The following is an 18080-nucleotide window of genomic DNA, read 5'->3' as shown; positions in this document are numbered from 1 at the left end:
GGCAATCTGGTGGTCTGATATAATGGAAAAACTCCCTATTAATCAGGATACAAGTCTCAGTACTGCCAGTGGCTTAATTTTAGCTGTAGAAGTCACTTAACCTCTGGTGGCTCTGAAAAATTAGGAAAATACTGACCATCTTAGATTTAGGAAGCATTAATGAAATGCCTATTTTTAAAATACAAGCTCTAGGAACCAACTTTAATTTCAAAATGGTATTTCTATAAGAATTAATTTTAAAAGTAAACAGTTTTCCACCTAGAATCACAGGAAAGTAAATTTTCTTGCTCTTGTTGGCTTTTTTTTTTTTTTGGTTTTGCTTTAAAGAATAAGATGCTCTAATTCAAAAATTGAATAAGTATTTATTGTTCCAGAAGGTACATTGCTTTTTATACATATTTCATAAATGATACAGGATTTTACACATGTTCAATATTTTGCTATTTGTTTAAAGGACTTTTCTCCACATCTTCCCTCCCTTGCCTCCCACACACCCTGAAAGGATTTGCTTGTACATTACACTGTGCTGTTTCTTCTTAAAAACGCTGCACACAAACAGGATAAGTGACTTAAAAATAATTCATATAACTTAACAAAAATAAATGAGGGAAGGGGTTGAACGACCGGGGCGGGGGGGTACTGGAAGGAAGGGGCGACATGCATCCTTTCATTCCATCATGCCAGTGGAAGGGGTGGCGGCAGGAGCAGCAGCAGCGGCAGCGGTCCTGGCTGGCCTTCAACCTCTGCAAGGCACCTGGAGTCTGGGTTGTCATCGAAAGTGTTTCTTTTCATACACAATGATCCCAAAGGAGGAAGAAAATGAGAAAGAACCTCCTTGCCACAATGAGGAGGGGTGAATCATGTGAAAGAAAAAGCCAATTGGCTGTGTGGCAAGCCTCATCATCCTTTCCATCCTGCCCCCACAGTAGTTAAAAACAGGATATTAGACAGATTCCTTTGACTCTTCAAGTGCAGATGTCATCTGGAAATATGGTAGAAAATATTTTGATAGAGTATAAGATTAATTCTTCCTTCTCTCAATTTAAGATAAGAAAAAATAGGGTGAAGAGGGTAGGCTGAAGGAAGCCATAGAAATGTATTCCTGTATAAAGATAAATTGCACCCTTTGAGATCCACACACTTGATTTACAACTATTGAAGTGGTGGAGGTGGGGCGGGGGGTGGCTCACAAACAGTGTGGAAGTGTGTGTCCTTCAAGATTAACAAAGTCTCCAGACAAGGCAGCGCCATCTGGGGAGCTGGAATGCTGTCACACAAGCAGATCAACAGCAGTGAAATTACTCTGGTTTGAAATGGCTAGAGAGCCATGATTTTTAGCCAATTTGTAAACCTTAACATCTTCCTGATTTGGTAATACAGCTGAACACCCTCCTCTGATTTGAGTTATGGAGGGAGAGGGGACATCTCAGTAGGACAGTTATATAAAGGAGGGAAGTTTTGCCTCCTCTTAAAGATTAATTAGTAAAAAACAAAACAAAACAAAACAACCTCATGCAGTGTTGCCAATGATTCCTAGATACTGATCCAGAGCACTGGAATATTACAGACATTTAAGAGGTATTATGGGGTAATCCAAAGTGTCAATTATCAAACAGTCTTAAGTTGGTTCCAACTATCATATGGATAAAATTACTGTAACCAACAGGAGTGGGTGGTCAGAAATGGGGCACAAATAGGAGAGATTCCTGGTAACTTGGCAGAGACTGGGTCCAATTTAAGATAAATGTTAATGACATGGGCTCAGATTTTGTTTGCCACCCACATATCTTGAGGATTTGCTTTTCTGATATATTTATTTACTCCTATGTCAAAAATAAGAAAAGTTAAATTAAAAAAAAATTAGAGCTGAGTTGGGTGCTGGTGTGTTACTGTTTTGCTGACCCTGCAAAGAAGATACAAGAAAGGAACACCCCAGCATCCTTTTCTCCCTATGAATCTCTCAACTATATAATGCATCATTTTCATCCAGAAACTAAGATGCTTGATTAAGACAATATTCACTAAGCCCTTTGAGCTTATGTTCCACAAAGCCTGATCCTTAGATTTTAACATTCCCTTCTTCCCTCAGATCCTTTTTGTTATTGTTTTTTAATTAAAGGTAAAAACCCTCTACCCCGACATGGCTCCCAGCTTCCACCTGCAATACTTTAATTAAAAAGGCAATAGTTCTAAACAGGTGTTCTTTCTGCCAGGATTCAGAGGCTCTTTGCAGATCAATCTTTTTCACCAATTTGTCGAAGGGGCAGATGTACTTGTAATGGGTCTCTCAGTCTCTTAAGGTCCATTTCTGCCTAAAATAGAAACAAAGGTGAGAAAAACTGGCTAGTGAAGCTTTCAATGATATTACTTCTCTTGAGAAAAGGAAATTGTCTTTTCTGCATCACTGTGAATCACAGAAATCATCTCAACTACTCTCAAAATAAGAGTGCCTCAGAAACAACGGGCTTTAAAGGCAGAGGACAGGGCAGTCCAGGTGGCTCAGCGGTTGAGTGTCTGCCTTTGGCCCAGGGCATGATCCTGAAGACCAGGGATTGAGTCCCACGTCGGGCTCCCTGCATGGAGCCTGCTTCTCCCTCTGCCTGTGTCTCTGCCTCTCTACATCTCTCATGAGTAAATAAATAAAATCTTAAAAAAAAAAAAATAAAGGCAGAGGACAGCAAATGGGGACCAGAATGAAGTCTGTGCTGGCAGTTTCAGCTGTCAACAGAGCCTCCACAAGAGGCTGTGCTGTCCATAGGGCAGGACTTAGAGGCTCAAGAATGTGGAGAGCATCTGATATCCCCTGATGGCATTTCTCAAGAGAAAAGTCCTTTCACAGACCTTAACCTGATCCAGAGCTTTACTTTATGTTGCTCAAGACTTTAGTTGTTTCTCCAGTAGGTAAGTTTTTCGTGTAGTGATTTTAAAAACAGGGATGTGCTGACAACAGTGGCACTTTCAAAATTCACTCGGGCTGGGACCTCACCCCTGTGCAGCTGGATTATTAGGCTTAGGGCAGGGCTGAAGCATCTGTATTGTTAACAGCTCCAGAGATAATCTGATGCATTCTCTCTAGTTGAGAACCATCACACAGGGCAACAGTAGACACAAGTCCACTTGGGCCAAGGCAGGAAGACAGACTAAGCCTATTCAAAGTACAGCCCCATCACCAATAAGGGGCAGAGAAGAACAACCAAATATTACAGAGGATGGAAGAGCTTCTAGAGACTTTTAAAAAATCTCTGAAGTCACGTTAGACTACAGAGAAGAAGAATGAAGACTTACACACCAAAATCAAAGATATCAAAAGGAAGCAACACAGAAATTTGAAAGATGTAACTATTATGAAAAATGAAATACATCAGTCTTTTTAAAAATAGCATCTTCTATTCAATAAACCGTGACTTGTGTCTGGCAAACATTTCCATTGGTCTCTCTTACCTGGATTTTATTTTTGCCCCATTGCTACCACACATGTTAGGTGTGACATCTTTGGAAATTGTTATAAAAAAGATTTTTAAAAAGAGAGAAAAATTAAAATAGACCTCTTTAGAGAAACATAAAGAAAAAAGGTAAAAAAAGCTCCACAAATTTCAATATGCTATGTGAGACCCATCACCTTTTCACCTGCTTGTGTTCTAAAACTTTACAACGAGGTGTCCATGCTAAAATAGACATTTTTATTAACTGAGGAATAATTAATATAGGAAGAGATGGGTGGGATCCTTTTCAGAGTTTATCCATCAAAGCACTATGGTTATGGATAATAGTAATAATAATAGTATAATAAAAAGAATTATTATTATAATATCATACCATATAAAATGGAGCTGGAATTTATTTTTATTTTTGGGGAAAACTTACCTGAGCAATTGCATCCTTGAGTTGATTATATTTCTCTAGGTCAAAACGTGACTTTTTGGCTCCTTTATGGAAAAATAATAAGTATTGTCTGTCTCTGGCTTCTGGATAAACATATTCCTACAAAAATAAAGGAGAAATTAAATTACTAGTTCTTAGAACACTATCTTTACAAAATGAACACTTACTAACTGTTGATTAGGTTCGATACATGTGCACACATATAAAATATATACAGATATGTGTGCTGTATTAAATATTTTATTTTTTTATTGTGAAACATACATGTAAGAGTACACACAACAAAAATGCACATCACAATGAATCATCTTATAACAAACAAGTTAATCATCATCAGATAAAGAAAATCTAATACTGCCAACAACCAGGTAGGCATCTTCCTGCTTCTTCCCAATTATTAATCTTTCCTTCCTCCCAAAACTCATCACTATCTTGCCTTTTATGGTAACTATTTTCTTGCATTCTTTACAACTTTCCAATTAAGCATGCATCCCCTTGCACTCTATGGCTTAATTTTATCTGTTTTTTTTTTTTAATTTTATAAAAATGGAGTCAGACAGTAGGTATTGTACTTCTGCTCAATGTTTGTGATATTCATACTTTTGAGTCCACTTCCATTGCTATGTTAAATTCTACTGTATGACTACATCACAATTTATTTATCCATTTTACTAATGATAGAGTTTTGGGTTGTTTCAGGCTCTGCTATTATAAATAATACTGCCAAAAACATTTTGGGGCTTATCTCTTCTGTTGGATGTATACCTATAAGTGGAGATACTAGATCATCATAAGGTATGCCTGTGTTCAAATTAAGAAGTGACATCAAACAGGTTTCCAAATGGTGGTACCAGTTATACTCCCATCAGCAGTCTATGAGAGCTGCCATCATTCCATGTCCTTGCCAATAGTTAGTATTGCCAGTTAAAAAAATTTTTTAGCCATTCTGGTGTGTGTGCAGAAGTACCACCTCACTTTTCAAAAACAGCTTTACTAAGATATAAATCACATACCACACAATACACCTATTTAAAGCACAATGTTCAATGGTTTTTAGTGTATTCAGGAAGTTGCATAACCATCAGTACAATCAATTCTAGAAAATCTTCATTTTCCCCCCCAAAAATCCTGTACTCTAATAGTCACGTCCCACCTCCCTCAACATCTCCAATTCCAGGGAATGTCTCTATGGATTTGTCTATTCTGGACGTTTCATATAAATGGAATCATATAACATGCAGCCCTTCATGGTTGCCTTCTTTCAAGGTTCATCCATTTGCAGTATATATTGGTACTTCATTTCTTTTTGTTGCAAAGTAATATTTCATTGAATGGATATGCAACATTTTATTTATCCATTAATAAACTGATAGACATTTGGGTTGTTCCAATTTGACTGTTATGAATAATGCTGTTATGAATATACTTGTACAAGTTTTTCTGTGAACATGTTTTCATTTCTCTTGGAGATATATAGAATTTTCCTGATCACTCATAAGGCTGAGGCCTTTTTGTTTCATATATTACTGGCCATTTGAATTTCCTTGTTTAGATGTGCTTATTCAAATCTCTTGTCATCTTTTTCTATTGGGTTGTCTCTTTTTCTTACTGATTTACAGGCTTTTTTTTTTTTTTTTTGATGAAACAAAATATATTTTATTTCAATTATACTAGCACAAGGCCCAGAAAGCCCATGGAGTTGCAAGGGGAATGCTTGGCACCATCAGCCAAAGCACACACCAGCCAGTCAGCACTTCCCGCTAGCACACGAGCCCCTGCCTCATCTGTATGATGTGGAGTAAGGCCGCCTGCACATCTTCGTCCATGTGATCCTGTGCAGCACTCAGAAGGTGTGTCCGATAAATCGCAATCATCTTTTGGTGCTGTCAGTGTCAGCCACCTGCTGCTGTAGAGACTTCACTTGGTGCTGCAGGGTGTCAATCAGCTGGCTCTGCCTCTTGCTGGGACTCCCACTCGGGGAAGTGTTAATATACTCTGGTTATGGATCCTCTGTTGGATATATGTACTACAAATATCTCCTCCCAGCCTGTTAGCTCTTTTAATGGTGTTCTTTAATAAACAGAAGTTCTTAATTTTTTTTAAAGAGTCTATTTATTTATTTGAGAGAGAGAGACAGAGAGAGAGAGAGAGAGAGAAACAAGCAGTGGGGTGGGGGCAGATGGAGAGGGAGAGAAGCAGACTCCCTGCTGAGCAGGAAGCCTGATGTGAGTCTTGATCCCAGGACTCAGAGATCATGGCCTGAGCCAAAGGCAGACATTTAACTGACTGAGCCACCCAGGTGCCCCCAGAAGTTCTTAATTTTAATATAGTAGAATTTATCATTCTTATTTTCTTTTTTCTTTTTTTAAATTTTATTTTTAAGTATTCTCCACACTCAATGTAGGGCTTGAACTTACAACCTTGAGATCAAGAGTTGCATGCTCTACCTACTGAGCCAGCCAGGAGCCCTCTCCTAGAAGCTTTATTTTATTACCTTTCATATTTATTTATTTTTTAAAGATTTATTTACTTATTCATGATAGAGAGAGAGAGAGAGACAGAGAGACAGAGAGACAGAGAGACAGAGAGGCAGAGACACAGGAGGAGGGAGAAGCAGGCTCCATGCAGGGAGCCCGACGCAGGACTCGATCCCGAGATTCCAGGATCATGCCCTGGGCCAAAGGCAGGTGCCAAACTGCTGAGCCACCCAGGGATCCCCTACCTTTCATATTTTGATCTATAATCCATCTGGAATTAATTTTTGTTAATTACGGGTGTGCAAAGATGGGATCGTTTCACTTTTGTTTTAATATGGATATTCAATTGTCCTAGCACCATTCATAGAAGAAGATTCTCCTTTCCTTGCAGCACTATCTTTTTAAAATCAAAAGTTCATTTATACCAGATCTGTTTCCACATTCTCTCATCTATTCCATTGGACTATTTGCCTTTGTGTCATTTTCTTAATTACTGTAGCATTATAAATAAAGCTATAGTCGTCCATGTCTTGTAGTTTTCCAAAACTAGGAAAACCTAGTTTTCCTCAAGGGTTTACTGGCTTTTACATTTTCATAGAAATTCTAGAAGCAGCTTATTCAAATCTTTTCCCCTCCCCCATCTCCAAAATTGTTGGAATTTTGACTGGGATTGCACTGAAACAGATCAATTTGGATACAACTGACATATTTTAATATTTACTTTTCCAGTCTATGAACATGCTTATTCTACTTATGAAGTTTCCTTAAATTTTATGTTTTTCAACACAGAGGTCTTGTACGATTTACTTTTAGATATATTTTGCATGATTTACTTATAGATTATTTAAAAGTCATTTTAAGTTGCGTCTTTTAAATTCTCATTTTATAATTGTTTGTTGCTGGTATACAGATATGCAATCGATTTATGTATGTTGACCTAGTATCTAGTAACCTTGTGAAACTCACAGATTCTAACCAATTATATGTACATGGCTTTGTATTTTTTTAGGTACAAAATCTTTGAATAACGTCAGTTTTCCTTCTTTCCAATCTTTTTTTTTTTTTCCTTCCTTTTCTTCTTCTTCCAGGGATGACTTCTGTTTGCTTCTGCCTGGAATCTATGAGCACTACCACTTTGGGATTACCACTCTTCTAGGAATATCTTAGTCTAATTTGAAGGACTTAGACAAACGAATATGGGCTACGGTTCAGAGAGAACCTACAACAGGTTCATCCTTATTCTACAATGGTAGCCATTAGAGGTTCCAAACCAAAGCCAACTCTATGGTTTGGGTTCTTCTAGACTATCAAGTATGGCTCAGCTTCTTGGTTTCTCAGTCTTACCCTGTTTTGTCAGCATAAATCCCCAGGGAAATAAGCACACCCAACATCAAGTTCACCTTCCTTTTCTTCAGGTCCTTGCATGGTAATTTTTGCTATCTTATAAGCTCTCTAGTGCCTATGGCAGATGTATTTTATGTTTTGTCTAACTATTCTAACTTTTCCTAATGGGAGGATTGGTCTGATTGCCCAGTATGCCATACAAGAAGCAGAAGTAAATACTGAATTATTCATGATTGATGATGACAGGTAATGGATTAATAGTAACTAAGGGAAACAGAAATAGAAAAAACTGAATGCCTCACCTCATAAGACATTAAGTCTAGTAGAGGGGTGAAGAAATTATATGTGAATAAATATAATGCAAGATAGCATAGGATACGTGAAATGAGAGGCACAATGTGCTACAGGAATTCAGAAGGACCATTCAAAGTTGGCTGTAGGGAACTAGCCAAAGGTTTATGAAAGATAAGCATTAAGAAACCTTGAAATATAACAGGTAGAGATGAACAGGGAGAACTTTCCCAGCTGACAGAATGATGAGAAGGAATGAAATGGTAGAAAACTCAGGGCATTTGGGGGAGTTAAGAATATAATTTGATTTGTTTAGAACACATGGTAAGTACACTGTGGGAATTGACACACCTTTGGAGAAGACAGAGAGCAACCAGTTATGAATATCAGGCTAGGGAGTTTGGACTTCAATCAATAGATAAAAAGAACCTACTAAAGGGGTGTGTATATAAGGAACAGGAACAGGGAAGAGAGGAGAGAGAGAAGGAAAGAAAAAAAGACAGACAGACAGCAAAGCCAAGTCCAGAGCTGTGATTAGACATGACTAATCTGGTTGTTTAATTCTGTTTACACAGAGTAATGAGTATGAGCCAGACATGGGACTTGGTGATGGATACTCTGGGCAAATGATGGCAGGACATGAACAGTTTATCATCTCTCTTTTCTACTAAACAAATTTGGGAGGCCCAGAAAGGTTAAATAACATTCTTGAGCTTTCATTTTCTCACCCAGAAATAGGCCTATGACCAGTGTTCTAACAACAACAGACACAAAATGCCTATGTTCAATAGCAGCCATATAAAAATATAAGAGAAGCCATTCTCAACTTTCTTTTGATACCTAAGAATAGAGAAAAGGTTTCTCATGTATCATCATTCATCGCAAATGTTTTTTTTATCAAGGAAGGTTGGATCTGTGTTGGTATCACACAGATAAAAATAAGTAATAATAAGTTCTTCATACTTTCTAAAGTGACACAGGGATTTTCAAGCTATTATAAAAATAACACTGGCAACAAAAATTATTTCTAGATACTGATATTTAATAAGTGAGTCTTGCCTCCTAGAGAATAGGACAGGCACATAAAGTGATTAGATACCTAATTTTCACCTATCTTCCAGGAAGTAAAAACAGTAACAAAGAAGCCTACCTATACTCTTAAGATACTTAGAGATAGCATAGAGTTGAGTTTAAATATCTGATCACCAACTTTCCATTCCAAAAATTCAATAAAAACAGAAAGCTTGAGACTACCCTATCCAACTTTCAAATTAACTACATAGTACACAAAAAGCCAGGCCAACTGGCTGAATAAGCTATCCTGTAGCTGATCATTCTCCTTTGCCCTTTTATCCTATAACTTAGTGTGAATTTTTTCCTGAATTTAATGGTTTATATGGCTCATTTTATAATCTGTGAGGTTCATGAAGTCAGTAGCCATGATTTACCTCCCTATCTTTTAGCACCTAGAATAGGGGCTAATACACAATTATCATGCAGGTACGTGTGTGTGTGTGTGTGTGTGTGTGTGTGTGTGTAGGATAAAAGTGAGTACTTAAAGGGAACTGGCCTTAGAAAGAATATGAAAGAAAAGAGAACTACTTTGACACCAAAACTTCATTAGCATCTCATAAAGTTACTTGAAGAGGAATTCTTACCTGGCGTGTCATTACAAAATATGCATACATCGCCATGGCACTTCCGTAAGTGATAAAGTAGGTGACTGGCTCCATGATGTCCCAGGAATATTCCCACCAGGTAAGCCGGGCCAAAATGCCAAACTGTGTGGCCATGTAGGCAAGTCCACCCCATAGCACCAAAGTGGTCCTCTTCTCAGCTTTTCTGCTAATCTCAATTCGTACCTACAGGGCACACATGATCAATCAACCATAAGGCATTTTAACATAGAACAAATTAAAAATTTAAACTGTTCTACATTCACTGAAGAAATATGGCTCATAATCAAGACATATTAGCCTCTATTCTATTAAACGCAGATTGTCTTTCTAGATAGCATCTGTAGTTTTTACTGAGTATTTTATAGGAGTAACAATTTTCTTAGGATACTTATGTTTTATGTTTCACCCTAGAAGTAGATAAAAATATAGTGAAACTATGGGAATATGTTAGAGTCAACAACTCTTCATCCAACTACATAATTATCTTCTTTGAGGGCGAGATATGAAAACATGCCAGTGTTCTCTTACTGTAGTATACAAGATTTAATTTATCATCATTCTTTACTCAAGAGGTCTGCTGGGGCAGAACAGCACAGTGAGTCAGAGCATGGACTTTGTATTCAGAATGCCTGTGCCCAGGCCCCAATCTGTATATCATCATCAGTGTCATTACAGAGTTGTTCTGAGGACTAAATAATGGAACATAGATAAAATACTTGCACAATTCCTGGCACAGAATAAGTATTCAATAAAGGATGATAATTATTTTGTTATAGCTGGTACATTAAAAAAAGCTTTCCTTATATTCTGAAAATATCAAATTTAAATCTCATTCTCCTTTGTAACAGTTCAAGTTTAATTTATCACATTTCTAATGGTCTTAAATTTAATGAGAACAACCTTGAGATACATGTTCATTATTTTTAAGGAAATGAGAAAAAGCACAATATTAAGAGTATTTGTTCCCTTTGGTAATCTCTGATAGTCTAATTTCTGAAAATGAAAATATCTGCATCATTGAAAAATAAGAATGACACACTTACTATAAAACATCTAGAAAAATGTAAAAAAGAAAAATAAATCATCATCCTACCACTCCATTACCATTTTGGAATACATTCCTTTTGACATTTTTCCTGTGGTTTACATATACATATATATAAATATGCATAGCTATATGCACAACACATTTAAAAATCATATCATAGGGATCCCTGGGTGGCGCAGCGGTTTGGCACCTGCCTTTGGCCCAGGGTGCGATCCTGGAGACCCGGGATCGAATCCCACATCGGGCTCCCGGTGCATGGAGCCTGCTTCTCCCTCTGCCTGTGTCTCTGCCTCTCTCTCTCTCTCTCTCTCTCTCTCTGTGTGACTATCATAAATAAATAAAAAATTTAAAAAATCGTATCATAGTATACACTAATGTGCACACTGTTTTATAATTTACTTTTCATAAAATAACATGCATATTCTTGTATTAGGGCTATATAATCATTTTTAACAGCTGCATAATATTCCATATAATATTGATCCCTGGCCAAAATCATTATTCACTACACCCACCACTTTTCTCAGTAATTTTTTCAATTTTTGTTTCAAAGATGGTAAATCTGGTTAAGGGGAGACATTTAGAGCTCAAAATTATATGCCATTATGAAGACTCAAAACTATTCCTTTTAAAGTTTTTTCTTAGCTTTGACTGAAATTTTTTTATAGTTTAGCTCCCAAAACTAAAGGATCAATTTGATTGACACAACTCAATTACCAAAAATGATCGAGGGGGGAGAAAGCAAACATATATGCTTTAGAAAATTACTGTTGAAGAGGAAAGTCTGTGATTTGAATTGGCACCTTTTCCAGGGGAGCCAGTTGTTCTTTGAGATCCTCTAATCTTTCAATAAGCTCCCTTTCCTTGTTTAACTGGTGCTGCTCGATGCACAGTGTAGTATACAGCTGCTGGACAAGTGTCTTTACATCATTCAGTGTTGCTGCATTTTCATGGCTTAAGAGGTCTGAAAAAAAGGGGTTACATTTTTTTAAATGTTTGCCTTAGATGGAACATTACTATTCCCAAGTCTGTTAGACAATAATAAAAATAAGACAGATTCATTTGCTACAGGGATGCCACCATCAGTTCAACTGAAGGAGAGTGATAGTTGCTTTTTAAGAAAAAGGTATCTACAAATCCTAGAAAGTCAATTCATATTTAGGCAACCTGAAAATTTTGAAGCCAACATATACCTTTATATTCTTAGAAGTCAAAATACTACAAATAAGGTTACAATAGTAATAATCTTCATAGGATAAAAACAAAATTTTAGGCAATATGTTAAAAACAAGCAGAAAGGTTCAGAATGTATCTAATTGTCATGCTTATCAAAATGCTTATCTATAATTTATCTGTGGTCTTGCCATATTAATTGGTGATATTCCTCCTGTTTAACACCTAAGGAAAAAAATACACAGGATTTCAAATTTGCAAATACAAAAGTATAAATAAAAATACAATTATCCTAAAACTATTAGCTCCATAAACCTTTCCCCTAGCATACCAACTTTAATTTATTCCTGTTGGGAAAAGACACAGGATATAGCTGTTTGGACCTCAATATCATGTTTTAGAGGGCATGAAGTTAAGAACAATGATTTAAAGGGTAAAACATTAAATTCTTTGATTCAATACCCTTTTCTGTGAGTAGCATGTGTTTCCAGAAATCTAAAAATTATGTTTTGAGAATCTAATAAAAAATCTGCTGATCTCAGCTGTCAAAAGAATAAAAACAAAAAACACAAGAAAGAAAACTTTTGTTTTAAAACCTTATTAGCCTTAAATGAGACATTTTGTTACATACAGCATAAGGTCAGCCCTCACCTAAACAAAAATAAGCCATAGTCAGAATTAGTTATGTATTTAAACTTTCTTCAAGGATATCCTTTAGTACAGTTATCACAGAAATGCAATCAATGAAAAATTCAAATAAGGGTAGCAAATTGGATTAGAGAAGAGCTGATAAAGTAAAACAGGATATAGCACCTAGTAGAGCATCTTGCACACTTCAATAAATGTGTGCTGATTTAATGGGAACAGACAAAAGCAAGAACACTTTGAGTTCTAGAAGTCATCCATGTCAACAGGGTCTTCTTTGCACTGAAGTTGTAGCTCACATTTGCATATGGCTTTACACTCTCCAAAGTTACCAGAAGAGGAAGCTACACTCTAGAAGGCAGTAGCTTGTCTGGAATGTCACAGTGAAGTGATAGAGTCCATCCATGTCTCCTGACTCCATGACTGGAACTGAGTTATAATGTTTCTACTAGATCAATAACAATATTGCTCCTGAAAGCTTGGTCCCCTATCAAAAATACAACTCTTTAAGTAGTGATCAATTATCCATGGTTAACAAAATCTCTTCATCTATTATTTATATCATGTTATCCTCACAATAAAAAGCATGAGTAAATTTGGCAGCCAAAATTTATAAATGAGGAGTCTGAATCCTAGAGATAAGATTAACATATGTTTTTGTATTAGTTACTGATCTAGTCACTACAAAGGGAAAAAAATAATATAGGCAGTGGTTACTCTCTTTCATGAGGTCTAATAATAATTTTCACAGGAAGTTGCATAGCTAGCAGGGAATGGACAAAAATCTTCAGACTGGTAATCCAATGACTTTCCTATTGTATGCTCTTTCAATTTTAACTTTTTTTTTTTTTAAGATTTATTTTTTGAGGGGGGCAGGAGAAGGGACAGAAGGAGAGAGAATCTCAAGCTGAGCATGGAGCACGACAAGGGGAGGGGCTCAATCCCACAACCCCAAATTCACAACCTGAGTCAGATGTTTAACCATCTGAGCCACCCAGGTGCCCCCATTTTAACTTTCAATACTATAATGCTGTATTTGTGTAGAAGTCCAAGGAAGGATGGGAGGGAAGGAGGGGGAAGGATAGAGGAGGAAGAAAAGAGGAAAGGAGGCAAGTAAGCAAAACTAAATATCTTTTCTTTTTTCCTAATGAAATATGGACATGTTAATGATCAAATATGTGTAGATAATCATAATCTGAAAATCTATATAATTGGAAATCAGGCTTGGAATTTGTTTTACAAAATGTAAGTCTCTATGAGAATACTGTTCATTGAAAATTTGTTAGCTTAAAAATATTCGTATTATAGGTTCTGCTGTGTAGAACATTTATTTTTTACACCAATCTTGTCTTTTATGGCTTCTGGGTTTTATGTTATAGTTAGAAAGCTCTTTCTCAATCCAAGGTTACAAAAAATATTTCTGTTTTGATTGTATTTCAGTACTTTTAAATTTTTTCTTCTTCAAAATTTAAGTTTTTGATCCATTTACCCTTTGATACAGTCTATCACTTCCAGGTATTTTTCTTACATATACACTCATAGACTTCCTAAATGACACATATTTAAGATTATTTGACACTATAGTAAATACTATAGCAAAGGATTAAGATTACATAAAAGTCCATCAATAAGTTTCTAGATCCTTTCTTGTCTTTCTCTGTTTTGTGTTTTGCTGTTTTTCTTTAGTGATATATTTGGATTTTTTTTCTTTTTGAAGTGTGTTTCTAATCTAGTTTATTGCACTCCTCATTCTGATTCCTTTTTAAAACTTTATTTATTTGAGAGAGAGTGAGGGAGAGGGAGATCATGAGCAGAAGAAGTAGGACAGCAGAGGGAGAGGTAGAAGCAGACTGCCCTGCTGAGCAGGGAGCCCACTGCAGGGCTCTAACCCAGGACCCTGAGATCATGACCTGAGATGAAGGCAGGTGCTTAACCAACTGAGCCACGCAGGCATCCCTGTTTGATTCCCTTTTAACTCTTTTTATCTCTATGGTAAAGTTCTCAGTAATATCTTCCATTCTTTTCTCAAGCCCAGAGAGTAATCTTATGATCACTGCTTTAAATTCTCCATCAGATATGTTACTTATATGTTTTGCTTAGATCTCCAGCGGCAGCCTTATCTTGTTTTTGCATTTGGGATAAATTTTTCTGTCTTCTCATTTTGTCTTAGTCTCTGCCTGCCTCTGGGTGTTACAAAAGTCAGTTATGTCTTTTTCTCCATCTACAATGTAGCCTCTTCCCTCCCCTCATCTTTTTTTAAAGATTTTATTTATTTATTTGAGAGAGTGAGAGACAGAGAGAGCAAGCATGAACAGGGGTAGAGACAGAGGGAGAGGGAGAAAAGGACTCTCCCTCTGAGAGAGGAGTCAGATGTGGGGCTCCATCCCAGGGCCCTAAGATTATGTCCTGAATCAAAGACAGATGCTTAACCAACTGAGACATCCAGATGCCCTACTGTTCTTTCTAGTTGTGGAGCTTGTTCTGTCTTTAGATTGATTTCTGAGGTATTTAAGAGGATTTGATAGGCATCTAGTTGTATTTGTGGGAGAAGAGCCTAGGGTTCTCCTACTCCACCATCACCTTCCTCAGAATCCACTCTTACTTTTTTAGCTTCATTTATAGTTGTACAAGGTTGACTCAGTCCTATAACAATTATTCTATTCCATAATAATTATGTGGTTCTGCTTCCCCAGTTGAACCCTCACTGATACAAATACTATGTATGTATATATGTATGATATTATTTGCATACAAAGGGGGGGGATTTATGCATTTATATTTTCTTAAATGCATCAACAATGTCTGTCAGAAAACATAAGAAACTAAAAACAGTGCTTCCTCGTACAGAAGCAGCAAAAGGTGGATGTGGAACAAGGAAAAGAAGACTTTTTCCCATATATACTTTGATTTTGGGAGTTGAACTTTGTGAATGCACTATCTATTCTAAACAAATAAAAAACTTAATGTGTAATCAGATACTTTCTAACAGCAATGGAAAAAACCGTGAAATGATAATTTATAGATCAATCTCACAGATATCCAATTACTAAAGCCCCAGTAAACTCAAGAGAATTGGCTTTATTTTGTTAGATTTTTCTTGTCAGGAAGAACATGGTTCCAAGGTATTATCATGGTGGAAGAAAACATCAACCTCAAACCCTTTGACCTAGAAAAATATGCCCACATATTTGGAGATGAAATTATGAGAGAAGATAAATCTGCTAATGGCTTAACAACAACAGTTTTGGATGATCTGTGTATGCTTTACTACAAATGCAATTAGAAATTTTTAATGTTTTTGCACTTAACATCAGTGCCAGGAAATTAAGGTACAGAAGGGCAAAGAGATGTGTTAACATAATGGGTATTAAAAGTCTTAGTTACTAGAATGGTTTGAGAAGGACTTTGGTTGAGTCTCTGATAAAGTACTTATTGTTTTTATTTGGTTTGCGTGTTCAACTGTTTCTCTCAAGTCATTTACATCATTAAGAGAGAAGCAAGGTTTCCAGTAGCCTCTGGATGGATAAATGGGGAAAAGGGCTTAGTGAGAATCAAAATGATTCTCCTTAGCACAATAACTTTCAACAACCAGTGATTTAAATTATATTCTCTTCCTCCCCAATACTAAGTCGAAGGCAGTTAATTATTATTTCAACATGGACTGAGATAAAAGACCTTTTAAAGTACTCTCTTTCCATAGGCCTTCCTCTATTTTATATTTAGATTAGGTTTAAAATAATCTAATTGCTAAAACAGTTACTCTTCTAATCCTGTGGGCAGAGGGCAATCTAGCCATAGCTATGGTAATCAAAAGAATGCAATGATGCTTCCAGCTAGACTTAGTGCTATGACCTGGTCCCTTGGTTTCATTTCAGGTTTTTTCTGCCTCTTTCCATTCAATTTTGAGGTTAGGTACAAGGGTTGTTAACACTTAAGTATCTGTAATACTTACAGACTGTCAATCCCACATAAAGGTTAAATAGGCCTTTATTCGATCCTCTATCAATACGTCCTTTATCATCAATGCCTGATGGAAGTGTGTAAAGTTCAGGTTTTCTAGTACACAACATATAGCATTTTTAGTTCTAAAGTGCCACACATCAACAGGGAAAAGAAAAATAGGAGAGAAGTGAAAGTTGAGAGGGGGGCAGTGAGTAGAAAAAACTATTTCAAAACTTAAAAAACTGTCCTGGAAAAGTTCTCCTTCATTAATTCTTTTATTAGATTTGTTCCATCTGCTCCGTGGGTATATATAATCCTAGTGTTCCTCCTCATCATTTGATCCCTGAGCCTTAGTACTTTCAATTGCTTTTCTGTTTAGCCTTTTCACTATAAAAGAGTTCTAATGTGGGGAAGAGGAATATGCCTGCTCATCTGCATGACTGCCAACCTTCTTAAATACAGAAATTCAAACAGCTCTCTTGATGCAGCTGAAAAAGACTGGTAATTTGGATGCCAGCAGTATCTTCCTCAGACAGGGAGAGGAAGATAATATGATAGAAATAAAATTAAAATCTGTTTTATGTATCATCAAAAGAAAATGGTTTTCTTTACTATGTTTTTAAAAGATCTTTATAAAAAATTTTAATTCCAATATAGTTAACATACAGTGTTATATTAGTTTCAGGTGAACCTCAGGTGAACCATATAGTGATTCTTATAACAATATAGTGACACTTCCATACAACACCTGGTGTTCATCACAACAAGTACAGTCCTTAATCCCCATGACCTGTATCATCCATCTTCCCACTCTCCTTACCTCTGGTAACCATCAGCTTGTTCTCTTTGGTTAAGAGTCTGTTTCTTAGTTTCTCTTTTTACTTTGTTCATTTGTTTTTTCTTAAATTCCACATGAGTGAAATCATATGGTATTTGTCTTTCTCTGACTATTTCATTTAGCATTATACTCTCTAGCTCTATCTATGTCATTGTAAAAGGCAAGATTTCATTTTCTTCTATGGCTGAATGGTATTCCATTGTGTGTGCATATATATGTACACACACATACATACATACCATATCTTCTTTACCCATTCATCTACGTGGACACTGGGGCTGGTTCCATAATATGGCTACTGTAAATAATGCTGCTATAAACACAGGGGTGCATGTATCCCTTTGAATTAGTGTTTTTGTATTTTTAGGGTAAATACCCAATAGTGTGATTACTGGATCGTAGAGTACTTCTATTTTTTTTTTTAAAGATTTTTATTTATTTATTCATGAGAGACGGGGAGAGAGACAGAGAGAGAGAGACAGAGAGAGGTAACAGACACAGGCAGAGGGAAAAGCAGGCTCCATGCAGGGAGCCCGACATGGGACTCGATCTTGGGTCTCCAGGATCACGCCCTGGGTGGAAGGCAGGCGCTAAACCGCTGAGCCACTGGGGCTGCCCCGAGTACTTCTATTTTTAATTATTCAACTATTTTAATTATTTTTAATTGCCTGTACCAGTCTCCTTTTTCTCTACATTCTCACCAACACTTGTTGTTTCTTACATTTTTGAGTTTTACTATGGTTTCTTTTTTTTATTATTAT

The 18080-nt window shown here is 36.5% G+C and overlaps 1 protein-coding gene across 2 annotated transcripts in view; it reads right to left on the bottom strand.

Annotated features, from left to right (window-relative positions):
- Positions 1-342: 342 nt before the first annotated feature.
- Positions 343-18080, bottom strand: part of MCU (mitochondrial calcium uniporter) — a 197749-nt gene continuing 180011 nt past the window's right edge. The window contains exons 5-8 of one of the 2 annotated variants that reach the window (XM_026004316.2): positions 11525-11685; positions 9653-9856; positions 3865-3981; positions 343-2312 (exon numbers count right to left, since the gene is read on the bottom strand). In XM_026004316.2, the coding sequence (XP_025860101.1) occupies positions 2235-2312; positions 3865-3981; positions 9653-9856; positions 11525-11685 (560 nt within the window). In that variant the 3' untranslated portion in view covers positions 343-2234. The remainder of the gene's footprint in view (positions 2313-3864; positions 3982-9652; positions 9857-11524; positions 11686-18080) is intronic. The other variant, XM_026004325.2, reaches the window with a different exon arrangement.

This window comes from Vulpes vulpes, chromosome 4 (genome assembly GCF_048418805.1).
Source record: "Vulpes vulpes isolate BD-2025 chromosome 4, VulVul3, whole genome shotgun sequence".
NCBI lineage: Eukaryota > Metazoa > Chordata > Mammalia > Carnivora > Canidae > Vulpes > Vulpes vulpes.
This window is presented reverse-complemented; position numbering and strand designations above follow the sequence as displayed.